The sequence below is a fragment of the Podarcis pityusensis genome (assembly GCF_964106645.2).
Source record: "Podarcis pityusensis genome assembly, chromosome: 1".
Classification (NCBI taxonomy): Eukaryota; Metazoa; Chordata; class Lepidosauria; order Squamata; family Lacertidae; genus Podarcis; species Podarcis pityusensis.
In genome coordinates, this window is record NC_138028.1 from 94,762,961 (window position 1) to 94,775,451 (window position 12,491).

General features: G+C 49.0%; 1 protein-coding gene across 4 annotated transcripts; it reads left to right on the forward strand.

Annotated features, from left to right (window-relative positions):
* Window positions 1–1,442: 1,442 nt before the first annotated feature.
* Window positions 1,443–12,271, forward strand: C1QL2 (complement C1q like 2). Of its 4 annotated transcripts, none has more exons than XM_081008727.1 (3): window positions 1,443–1,526; window positions 3,223–4,050; window positions 10,904–12,271. In XM_081008727.1, exons 1-3 carry the CDS (start codon window positions 1,509–1,511, stop codon window positions 11,081–11,083), a joined length of 1,026 nt encoding a protein of 341 aa, XP_080864853.1. In that variant the 5' UTR covers window positions 1,443–1,508; the 3' UTR covers window positions 11,084–12,271. The 4 variants fall into 4 exon arrangements, with proteins under 4 accessions (XP_080864853.1, XP_080864855.1, XP_080864856.1 ...); XM_081008729.1 differs by lacking the exon at window positions 1,443–1,526 and adding an exon at window positions 2,230–2,414; XM_081008730.1 differs by lacking the exon at window positions 1,443–1,526 and adding an exon at window positions 2,459–2,499.
* Window positions 12,272–12,491: the final 220 nt, after the last annotated feature.

The window sequence follows — 12,491 nt, forward strand, 5'->3', positions numbered from 1 at the left end:
TCCAACAAAAACTGTTACCTGAAATTGCCTGATGGAATGCAGCCTTAGTGCTCCCTCATAGGAGTAGTAGCTTGTAGCTGGGCATCTGAGCTGGGTGGGGTGTAAATCCCTCACACCACCATAGCTCTGAGGATTGCTGCTTAATGACTTCTGTGGTCTTTTTCCTTTCGGCCAGAGCAGGCAATGACCTCACAAGGTTGCTGTGAGGGCACGGTTATAAAGCATTTGTCAAATTTAAAAAATGCTGAAGAAATGATCGGGACCGTAGTTCTCTTCCCTCTCTCTTATTTGCAGCATTGACAGATACAGTATTTGCGTTCAGCCTGGCTGAACAGCGAGCAACTTCATGAAAAGAACACTTGAACCCCGTCAAATGTTTGATATGAGCAGGGATGACGGAAGTGAGTTTGCTAACCAAATTGCTTCTCGTCACTCTGTTAAGTGACAATATAGCCAGCATGGCTTGCTGCTTTTGAGGCTGGGAACAAGGTTAAATTCTTCCTGAAGAGATGCAAATCTGCAGAACACTTTAATTCGCTAGTTTCTGGACGCATTACATTGCAGACCATAAACTGTGGCAGTAAGGAAGACCCAGGACCACTGTCCGTCTAGGCAGAAGGACAAATACGAGGGAGGAGCCTTTAAAATAGGGCTGTTGTGAATGTAATTGTTGCCAAACATTTTGGCTTCCACGGTCATCTGTGTGCACATGTGCACATGTGTTCGTTTGTGCCAGCTACTACTGGGCTGTTTCACATCTGCATTTTTCACCCAGGAATGACTAGCAAATATAAATGAAGCACCACAGATCTTTAGCTCCAGATCATTCTTTCACTTTGCCAGCCACCAAGTGAGCATGTGCAGAAAAACTGAGGGATGCTCATTTAAGGGTGAACCAGCCCTGTGGTGAGATACACACCTGGTAGCAGTTTCTGCAAGGGCACCCACATTCTTCTTGGAATGGCTGCAGCTGTGGAAAGTTGTTGACGTATGAACCTGCACACTGCTGGTTCACAGGATACATTTCAATCACATATGGGGTGTGATTTGGTGGTGGTGGGGAAGTCACAGCAAAAAACACCAATAGAGTTGGTAGGAACAGAATATTGTCTTGCTAATTCCACATTCTCAGGCAGGCTCCTTCATAAGTAAATATTCCTAGCCATGTCTTTTCTCCTGCTACCCAGAGACCAAATTCCCAAAGAATCCCACACTTCTCGTGCATCCCAGCTTTGAGTTAGAAACACTCATGCTGCAATAAATGGGTCCCTCTTCAAGGTGACCTGTGGGGCTGCCATGGACACTTACTTGAGAATTTACCCCATTAAGTGTGCAACAGAATGAACGTCAACATGCATAGGCTCTGGCTGTTAGCTGTTGAAGCTGAGTGTGGAGAAAGATGCCTAACAAGGAACTGCACAAGTGGCTGGATCTCATGGTTGTTTACCTGGAAGTCAGTGCAAGTTTTGCTCCCAGCAGAGACTGATCTACTTTGCAGAGCAATCCTAATGCCTGTCTGCTCAGAGGTAAGGGAATCCATTGGAATGTAGCCTGAGTTAAGTGTGTGGGGGGTTGTAAGGAGTCCCATTGGATTTCGTTCTACGTAGACATACTCTGTAAAGACTTACAGCTCTCCATCCTAAGACTCTGGCAAACTGCAGCTCAAGCTCTCTTTCCACCCCTCTCCTCTTTCCTGCCCTCCAGCTTGAAGAAGAGCTCTGCAGCACTCAAAAGCTTGCTCACTGCTTTGTGCCATTTTAGTCGCTTCAAATAACGGCATTGCCCTGCTCCAATGGCAGGGTCCCCTCGCGCATCAAGTCGCGCCCTTCCTCCATCCGTTCCATTCGCGGAGGCATCGGGCAAGCAAGTCATAATAATCAGCAGGACACAGAAAAGCACGCAGAAAAGCAGAAGAAGAAAAAAGCAAAGAGGCAGAGTCGCGATAGCCATTTTTTTGGGTGGGGGGGGGAGAGAAGGGCAGAAAATAAGAGGCAATAGATTTTTTTGAAAAAAAGGTCTGCGAGTACTGATACTGACTCCAGTAAGAAGGGGCGCGGGAGCAAAAAAAGCCATGCAGCCCATATCTCCTGTTCAACTTAGGGGTCACGTCTAGGAGGAGGGGAAATTCGCCAGGTTTGCAATTTCGTCGCAGCAGGCTCTCTTCCTCTTCCTCTTCCTCTTCCTCTTCCTCTTCCTCTTCCTCTTCCTCTTCTTCTTCTTCTTCTTTCTCTTCCCGGGCTGTTCTCCGAAAAACTTGGTCGCCTGGTGGTGGTCGGTGTGGCCCCTTGGCAAGGACCTTGCCTTCTCTCCCCCTCCCCCCACCACGCAGCTGGCCAGATGTGATCTCTCTCTCTCTCTCCCTCTCTCCCTCCCTCTCCCCAACAGTTCGCGCGAGGTAAAGGAGGACTCTGGCGGTGAGTGTCTCTCCCTGGACAGACCGCGCGTCTCTTGCTTCCTCATCCGTCAGGGGGGGATTGGAGGGAGATTTCCCCTCTGCCGGTATTTGCAGTTTTGGAAAACGGGAACTTCCTTGGTAGAAAGAAACGGGGGGGGGGTACCAAATCCTCTGACTCTTTGCTAAGCAGGAGGGGAGCAGGGAGGAGGAAGAGGAAGAGGGACGATGTCCTGGACGCTTGGTGAAGTGGGGGGGGGGAGGGAGGGAGGAGGCTCAACACATCGGGGGCGCTCGCTCGTCCACCTGTTTGCGCGACGCCAGCTGAGAGCTGCTGCGCCCGCGTCCCGCCTGCTCGAGGGCAGCGGAGGATGTTCGAGGGAGCGCGCTAGTGAGTGCGCGCGTGTGTTTGTGCGAACGGTCTGTAAACCCCCGAGGGAAGGGGCGAGGGGTGCGGAGGGGGCTGGCTGGATTGCGATGATGTGATCATGATAGGGGAAAGGGAAGGGGCGCTGTAGATTGGAGGGGGGGCTGAGGGAAGAAGAGGTCTCCTCTACGTCAGTCTAGTCTAGTCCGGGGTCTCCCTCCTCCTCCAGAGGGATAAGCGGCGGCGTCTCTTACTCCTCCTCCTCCTCCTCCTCCTTGTCCTGCTTCCCTCCTGTCTTCGCATCTCAGTGATGCCACCATGAAGGGCATCGGTAGAGGCGGAGGGTGCCCCCGGGAGGGTGCCACCCTGACGGGCTGATCGGGACAGGAGGTGGCCTCTCGCTCGCCCCGGGCTGCGACTGACTCGTCTTTCTCCTGCTTCTTCTCTCCCCCCACCCCGGCAGGCAGGCTCGCCGTCGAGAGAAGTCACCATTACTTCGCCCAGCAAGGAAGACCTGTTGGCGCTCGCTGCCCGGCTCTGGCAGAGGAGGAAGCGGCTGGTGGCCGCCGTGGGGATCGCCCTGGCCATGGGCCTCATCCTGCTCATCGCCGTCCCCATCCTGGTGCAGGCGCCGTCCAAGGGCCAGGCGCACTACGAAATGATGGGCACCTGCCGCATGATCTGCGACCCCTATAGCGCCAGTAGCGCCGCCGCCGGACCGTCCAGCCGCCCCGGAGGCACCACGGCCGCCCTCGAAGCCATACAAGAGCTGAGCGCCAACCCGCCGCCGCCACCGCCGCCCTTCATCCAGGGACCCAAGGGCGACCCCGGCCGTCCAGGCAAGCCGGGGCCGAGGGGACCCCCCGGGGAACCGGGTCCCCCGGGCCCTAGAGGACCCCCAGGCGAGAGGGGCGATTCGGGGAAGCCGGGACTACCGGGGCTGTCGGTGCCCGGCATCGGGGCCCCCGGAACTGCGACGACGGCTGGAGGTGTGGGCTCGGGCATGGGCGGCAGTAGCAGCAGCCCGGCGCCCGGAAGCGAGGTGACGGGAGCGCTGAGCGCTGCTTTCAGCGGCCCCAAGATCGCCTTCTACGTGGGCCTGAAGAGTCCCCACGAGGGCTACGAGGTGCTCAAGTTCGACGACGTGGTGACCAACCTGGGCAACCACTACGACCCCACCACGGGCAAGTTCACCTGCCAGGTGCGCGGCATCTACTTCTTCACCTACCACATCCTCATGCGCGGAGGCGACGGCACCAGCATGTGGGCGGACCTCTGCAAGAACGGGCAGGTGGGTGCTGGGCACGGGCCAGCGGGGAACAGCGGGTCGGGGGACCCTGTCTTCGCCTCTGTATGTGCGTGCTGAGGGGATGGGAATCCTTCCTCCGGGGACAGTCTCAGACGCCACCTAGTTAGCTTGGATTCATGGATGGGTGGGGTGGGGGATAGCTTCTCCGGAGGTGTCAGCTAAAGGGAACGCTGAACTTGGGGACAAGGGGATATTTGGGGCTAGTCCAGATGTGTAACGGCCCGGTTGGCTCTTGGACTGATGGCCGTAGCCTCACAGATCGAACGACGGGGCGAGCGAGAGAACTTTCCTATGATCCGATCTAAACTCAAAATACATCTCTCTCGCGCGGTCCAGTCAGTGTCGAGATCAAGCGATGTGTTAACAAGCCCTCCAGATATCCCAGCCGGAAAAGGGGCTCCCGATTTTAGTAAGGAAACTCCCCCCCCTCACTTCGACGAGGCTCCTAAATTAAAGGATTTGACAAAAGGAGTTTCAAGATCAAGGTATCTCGATGACTGTGCCGCTTGAAGTCAACTGCCGATTAGGGGACTATTCTGGTGGGTGGGTATTTCAATTATAAAATAATCTTATCGCACGCACCCAGAGTGCCCCAGTGGTGCAACTAAGTAATTTAAGACGGGTTGAAGTCTTTTTAGATGGTAATGTGTGTTGTTTTCACTTACGGTACCTCAAAATGTGGTAAGAAGTCAGTGCTGCTGCCTTTGGAGACCCTCTTACTCCTGCTGAGAGCAGCCCTGGTCCTCTACCCCAAAGTCCTGCCCTGATGGCACTGAGAATTCCCAAGAATTCACCAACTTCCTCCTTGAGACCAAGAGATTTTGACACCTGAGCAGGTGTCAATGACCTCAAGACATCTCTAAATGGAACCTCCCCCCCCCCCAGAGAACTTCCTGTCAAATCTTCACTAATGGGAAGCTCCACAAATGCACAGAAATATGTATTTGGGTATTTGCACAAGGGGAGGGCATTTGGCATAGACAAGTTGAGGGCAGAAGAATACTTAAGGGTCTTCTTTCCCACACCATCTTCACTCCAAATTATCTTCTTCAATGTCTTCCTGAGGGGAGAAAAGGAGATATGTGTGTTGGGTTTTGGTTACAGGCATTGTTATGCAATACAGTTAAACCTGCAGGGAGTCATCTAAGAGAAAGTTTGCATGAGATCTTTAGCACTCAGGCTTAATTGTGATGGGGACATGGACGACCATCTGTTCAAATGAGAGCTGAGTACAGGACTTCAACCCACATGGAGACTCTAGATCCCCTTCCTTGCCCTTCCTCCTGCTTAAGATTTCATCCTTGGAGATTGGCATACAGGCTTTCTACTCTCACCATCCTGAACTTCCAATCATCTGAGGGGTGCGTGTGTCTTGCATCATGCATGTCAGGGCCACCATCTGTGAAATCTTACTTCAAAGAGAGGCCTCACAGCCTGGGGACCTCCACCCAAAAGGAGATAGATAGGCTAACATGTGGAGATCAGACAGATTTGAATGGCCGCATGTGAAGTAGAGACATACCCCCTGATTGTATGTATGAATATGGGAGCTTCTCAGGCTGTTGTCTTTGCTGCATCATGGAAACTGTGGCATGTCCTCTCCTCCAGTTGCATGATCAAGGTTGCACAGCTAAGGGAGCATGACTTGTCACAGCAAGGAGAAACAGTTTTGGATCTTGTGGTAGTTATGCTCACCATGTTTCAGAGATCCAAGAGACTTCAAGCCAATCCATGCTTATTGATTCAGCATGTATGAAATGGTCAAGAGCAAGCATCTGGTGTCACCCCAAACATAATGGTATGCATTCAAAGTAGTGCTGAAGAGAACTTGCGAGGGAACTTTCTCCTCTCTCCTCTATTCTCCCGTAAATCTATTCTGGGCTTCCCCCTAACCCTGCAGAGAGTAGATTTGGGGACAGGGCAGGGCACTTGTGAGGGGAAGAGAGGGAGGAAGGTCATTTTATAGTAGCACTAATCCTAGTTGAATATCACCCAGTCCTTTTTCACGGAAGCAGTTCACACATTCAGCTCAGAGTCAGCAAGGGATGGAGCACGAGTTACACTTGCTGTGAGGAGGCTGCTGAAAGTGCCCCACCCTCAGCATGATGTGTAATCCCCATTCTGGCTGTGACATCTAGAGCAGGGATGGGGAACATGGACCCTCCTGATGCTCTTGAACTCCCGCACGCATCACTCACAGCCAGCATAGTTAATGGTCAGGGTGCCGAGAGTCGTAGTCCTGCAAGATCTGGAAGGAGACAGGTTTCCCATTCTTGATCTAGAAGTACCTACTCCATGGGTTGTCATCTCTATGCTGTGAGTCTCCATGCCTCTTCTCCTGGTTCCTGGCCACTAGTGATGGTGTGGAGACTCACAACACGGCGGTAGCAACCCATTTTATAAGTAGTTCTAAGTCATTACAGCCATGATGAGGACCACTCAGAATTTTGGAGAGCACCTCCATTTGGGGGTAGTTCTTGAAGTACATGGGATGAAGGCAAAGGGGGCACTTCCCCATTGCACGGTCCACTTACCTGTTTTCAGAAAAGCATGGGGGATGATTTGGCAAGAATGGGGAAGAGTTGGAATTAGTGAGGCTCATGGATTTCTAAACTGGGCTCTTAACTGGAGCGTTGGTAGAAAGTGTAACTTGCAATCCTACCCCATGCGGGGCATTAACCTGGCCTCTGGTTGATCATGTTGCTGCTGCTTACATGAAGGTAGAAAGGGAGGAGAGAGGTAGCAGATGGGTGGAGAGCTAACCAGGCACTTCTGCTGGTGTGTTTGCATTGTGCCTACTTCCCCCTCCCCTCTAATTCCTGGTAAGTGGCAGCAATGTGACTGACTGGAAGTCAGGTGAGCTCTGCTGCCTCACTTTGCTGCCTGCTGCTGCTTCTGCAGGCAAAGCAGATGCTCTGCTCCTGAGCTATGGCCCCCACCCACAGTTGCCACCACCACTGTTAGACAGTGGAGGCATGCTTAGGAGGAGAATTTCAGCTTCAAAATCCTCTCCTCTGCACTCAGAAAGAGATCCTAAGATTGTAAATTTGACCCTCCCAGGGTTGGAGGGGCAGGGAATGAGAGCTCAAGCTAGGACCTTCAGTCTAGGGGCCCAATTTATTTTTTAATGGAGGCCTGGTAGATCCTGTCAATCAAAGCTTGCTAAAGCTTTGCGCTGGACACACTGAGATCTCCAATCTGAATCCCTTGGCCTAGGACCCAGATTTTGAGATGGAGTTGAGGAGGCATTATCCATCTAGAAGTGAGGGGAACCCTTCAGCTAGGAATCTTACTCCAAGATCTGCCACAATTTGAAAGGGGGACAATCCCAGTATCACTATGCAGTTTCTTTTGTAATAAAAACAGACACCCATTACCTAGGATCTTCAGCAAGAAGCCTGGGGTCCCCCTGGAGGCAAAGTCAGCATCTTGACTCCCCAATGACTCATTTCTGTGGAGAATTCTGTGCTCTATGCTTTCCCCTTTGGCATCTTCTTCCAATCCATGCTCAGCCTGAAGAGCCTAAGTTCTGATATCTCTGGTGCTTCCTGGCTGTCTTTGCCACTTAATACTATGGAGGCTTCTATTCCTAGAAGCATCCTAGTTCTATGGCTCCTCTTCCTCTGTGGACAGGAAATGTTGGCCCATCTGCCAAAACTGAGCAAAAGAGAGGAGGATGTGCTTGCATGATCCAAGAACTACCACAAAAATGTTCACTCGTTACTTACACCTGGTGGGTGCAGCTAGGGTTGGACCTTGGGGTTGAAACCAAGGATCCCATAGTGCAAGGGACTTCCTAGTGACCACCCACAGAATGGCAGATGATGGATGAAGAGTCTAACATGCTCTGCATCAGGACTTGCATTGGCTTGGGCATGCCAGGACCCACTGGGCCAGACACTGTTCATCACAGCAACCTTTATTTGCTTTTAAGTTTCAAAAGCATTTTGTAGTCATTGGGTGGGTAGCTGGGCATATTCCCAAGGAAATGTGTTTGCTATCAAGGCTGCAGAAGTAAACCCCATGTTATTCCTGACGTCTTAAAGAGACGGTGTGAGACTATGAAAAGCAGGGTCTAAAATTGCCTGCACCACTGTTTACACTTGCAAGTCCTTTCTATATGTGGGGATAGAAAAGAAGTGGACATTCCTTCCTGATCAACGGTTTTGCAGGATGGCCCAACTCTGTGGTGGCCATCAGCCTCTGGCCTCAACTCACTTTTGATTTACACACTCCTTTTCTCCAGAACCATGGACAGCTCTCTTGAGCCCTTCAGGATCATTGAGCGACTACACGGCCATGCTAAAACCAATGTGGATTCCGTTCTCAGAATATTAACATTTCTCACTTGCTCCCAACTGCAGTTTCTTCTGTCCACGATCTCATGGATAGGAATTAGTAGGAAGGAAATCGGAAGACTTCATAGATGTGACCAACTCCTGTAGAGAGGCAGGCCTAGGGGAACATTGCCACCTCTGCATTCTTATGGGTGTAACATTTCTACCCAGGAATTCCTCGCGCCCATAATATCCCCTGCTGATTTCTTACTACATTTATACCCCATCTGTCTCCTGTTATGGAACTCAAAGCAGTGTACAAGTAGTTTCCAGATGGTCACCCTGACCAGACTCAGGCCTGGTTAGCTCCAGCCTCTTATGCCTCCAGACCACACCATAGAACCTTTCTGCATTAGACACTTTTCACTTAGTAGGAAATATGATATCTCATTTGGAAAGCAGCAGCTATTTGAGTAAGGCTAGTGCCCGCAGAAGGATGGGCATTCTAGGGTGGCAGCTTTGCTGAGTAGTCACTTGGGCAGGGAGATAAATTACACCAAGGAAAGAAAGTTTTCCTTTGTTGCCACAGAATGGACTGCACCCCTGAGCAAGTGTGAGGTGCAAAAAGGTGGGGAGAGGGATGAAACTTGCGGAAGTGAAACACAAGAGGAAGAGGAGCCTGTGAGGATTTAAAGAAAGGAGGGGAACACAAAGGAGAGGCCACGAAGAAAGGGAAATGGTCACTAATTCACATAGCGGTGGCAACGCAACATATCGATGTGCTCTGATACATGTTTGAGCATTTGTAAGCCTGGTTTATAACTATGGAAAAAGAGATCAATACAGTGACTTCACCTTATCAGCACTACATTAAAAGAAACCTTCCTGGGTTATTGCAAAAGAACTTTAAATATTCAGGCCAAGGAAGGAGAATGCCATTGAGCTGTCCTGGGACTTCACCACTGGTCCATTCATCTGTCAGAGGATTATATTGTATTGCATCTCTCTCTCTCTCTCTCTCTCTCTCTCTCTCTCTCTCTCTGTGTGTGTGTGTACATGTAAAGAAATGTGATGAGATGTATATTTTGAGATGGGGTAACCCAGTTGAATGGGCATGGTATTATTATTATTATTATTATTATTATTATTATTATCATCATCATCATCATCATCCCCTTGAGGCTCATTTTACAAAAGGGTGGGGGTATATATCTTCAAAACAAATAACACATAATGAATATTGTACGACTTTAAGTAGTAATGGCTGCGCCCGAGGAATCCTAGGCACTGTCATTTGTTAAGGGTCCTGAGAGTTGTTAGGAGACCCAACCCCTCTTTCCAGGGAACTCTGGGAATTGTGGCTTTGTGAGGGGGATAGAGGTCTCCTAACAACTTTCAACGTCCTTAACAAACTATGGAAAGCCATGACTGTTTAAAGTGATATGATTGGGTTTAAACTATATTGTGCAGTTGGGGCCTAAATTGAAATGACAGAAAGTGAGGAAAGCAAAAGTGTATAGAAGAGAAGGCAAAGGAGAGGGTGAAGAGGAGGAAACCATGAAAGGCTTTATGGATATGGGATGAGAGAGAGAGAGAGAGAGAGAGCGCACGCTCTACTGTGGCGACCACAGCATGGAGATGTTTGGCAGTGGAATAAAGTGCCCAAGGAACCTCCATCAATGGAAGTTTTAAGAGACAGGCTGAATGGCCATCTGTCTGTGAGGATTCAAGCGAAAAGAATATTTCTAGTCAAGGAGGTTAAACTATATGTCTTTTACTGTCACATTCAATGTTCTCATTGTATACAACAATGGAGGGAAAGGAAAAAGTAAGGGATACGGTTGGAAAGTACAGATAAGAGACAGTATAAGGGAAGAGAGGGTAGGAAAGATGATATCTTCACTGTGAAGGGCAAATGGGGAGGGTCAGAATAGGGTTCATATGAAGGGGTGGTAATAAGTAGGTGTGGCCCTTCTCCCCTGAGAAATTTCACTGGTCCTGGGCACTGCTGTGAATTTCCTTAAACCTGCTTTGATGTTTTACCTGAGGAGGTATTTCCAAATTTGCTTTGATGGGATGTATGCAGCTTTCAGTGTTATTGAAACTGTCTTATGGGCACCCCTTTGACATTCCCCTAGGAGCTTTGCCAATGGAGGACGGAATGCTCACATTTGCTTCAAATCCCACTTTTAGGAGTCATTTTTGTATGGCACATTGAAGAGAAGGTGAAGATTGTTGGAATTGTAGTAAGATAGCAGGAAGGGGTGCATTTGGCATGAAGGGGAGAGAAAATTATTTGAACTTATTTTGGCATCTGAGCCTACCTTTCCATAACGAATCATACACGAGGCATTTTGCAGATAGAAATATTGGTCCAGCTGTTGATCTTGAGCATCGGGAATGATGCTTGCATGAGAGGGGAAGGGAGTGTGTGAGGAGAGCGTGGGCGGGGGTGGGAGGTGGGTTGAGAAATGCATAGTAGAGAAGGCTTGAGGGCAGACCACGGAAGCTGCAAGGTGCTGAATCCATCTTCCCTTTTGGCATGATGTGCTTTGCAGGTGCGGGCGAGTGCCATTGCTCAGGATGCAGACCAGAATTACGACTACGCCAGCAACAGTGTGGTGCTGCACCTGGACTCTGGGGACGAGGTGTATGTCAAACTGGATGGAGGCAAAGCCCACGGAGGCAACAACAATAAGTACAGCACTTTCTCTGGCTTTCTTTTATACCCTGATTGACAAAGCCAAGTGTACCAAGGCGTGGTCCTTCGCCTCATTCCCCTGCCACGCCTTTCCTGGGGGTCTACTCTTCAGGTCACTTTAAGCTTCATTCTAAACAAACTCTTACGTTTCATTGATTGAAGTGTGGAAGGGAAGCAGATGGCTTTTCCCTTCCAGCCATTGATGTGTTCTATCTTTTTGTGTGTATCCTGTTGTTCAGATTACACTATGAGACGAGCAGGGCTGAAAGCAGTAACTGGTTGATTAGCACCATGAACCAATCCATTCATTTATCACATTTTCTTCTAATGTGGAGTTAAATCCTCACCGTCTCTGGTGAAAAAGGTGTTCCAGTACTGATGGAAACATTGTTGTGCAGTTATCTGCATAACATCCCAGGATTTTAAGAATTGCCTCTGTTGTTTAATTATGAGACTATGTAGCCTTCATTAAGCAGCCTTGCCTCAGAATCTGTGCTGAGATAGCACAGTACCTGATTTTTTTTGCCAATCTGTTACATAGAAATAAAACAAAATTGCACCACATGCAAGCCCGTATTGTTGAGCCACCAGTACGATCAATAAATTTCCAGCCCAGCTCTCCATGATCACAGGTGGCTTACAGTCTTGCTGTCGGAAAGCCTATTCCATTGCTGAAAATAAGTCAGGACTCAATCTCCAACTTCTGATGAACAGAGCGGGTGCCTTGCCATTGAGTTAGAGTCTCTCCGTTGATTCCAGAAGCAGTTAAAAACAAGGTGTCCATTGACCCAACAAACTTCTTTAATCAGTGGGTACTGCAGCCATTTGTGTTCTATCTAAAACCAACCAGGCCACTATGTGCATATGAAGGACCCAAGGCAGAAACCACTTATACACAAAGCAGAATGGATGGGCCTTAGCACTTTATTTCTCTTTATGTACAATCATTGCTTTTACTAAACGTCTGGAGAACAGGACAGAATTATTGTGACGCTGCATTGGCCGTTCGTTATGCTGCTTTGTATGTAGGGGATTCAGATATAACTGTTTTGATTTATACTCTATAAATATATATTTTATTTCTTTATTTCTTTCATCCACCCTTGTGCAATGCAATACTTGTGTGGGTGATGGTATTGAAAAATTTAATCTCCTGTCTTAAAAGCAAATGAATGAGCAAAAGAAAAAAAAAAGAAATGACACATTAAATTATCTTTTTTGACAATGGTTTTCTACTGTGTCTCTCTTCTAATGTTGCCTAAGGGAAGGGAGAACAGCTGGCAGAATGGGAGCAAGAATTAAAAAAAACAACAACTCTTTAGGGTGTGTGTGTTTGTCATTGAAATCCCTTGACCTATTGGTGTGGACAACCTCCCCTTTCTCTTTGTTGGCAGCACTGCCCAATCTGGATAATAATGAGCAGGCTCATGAAATTCATGAATATA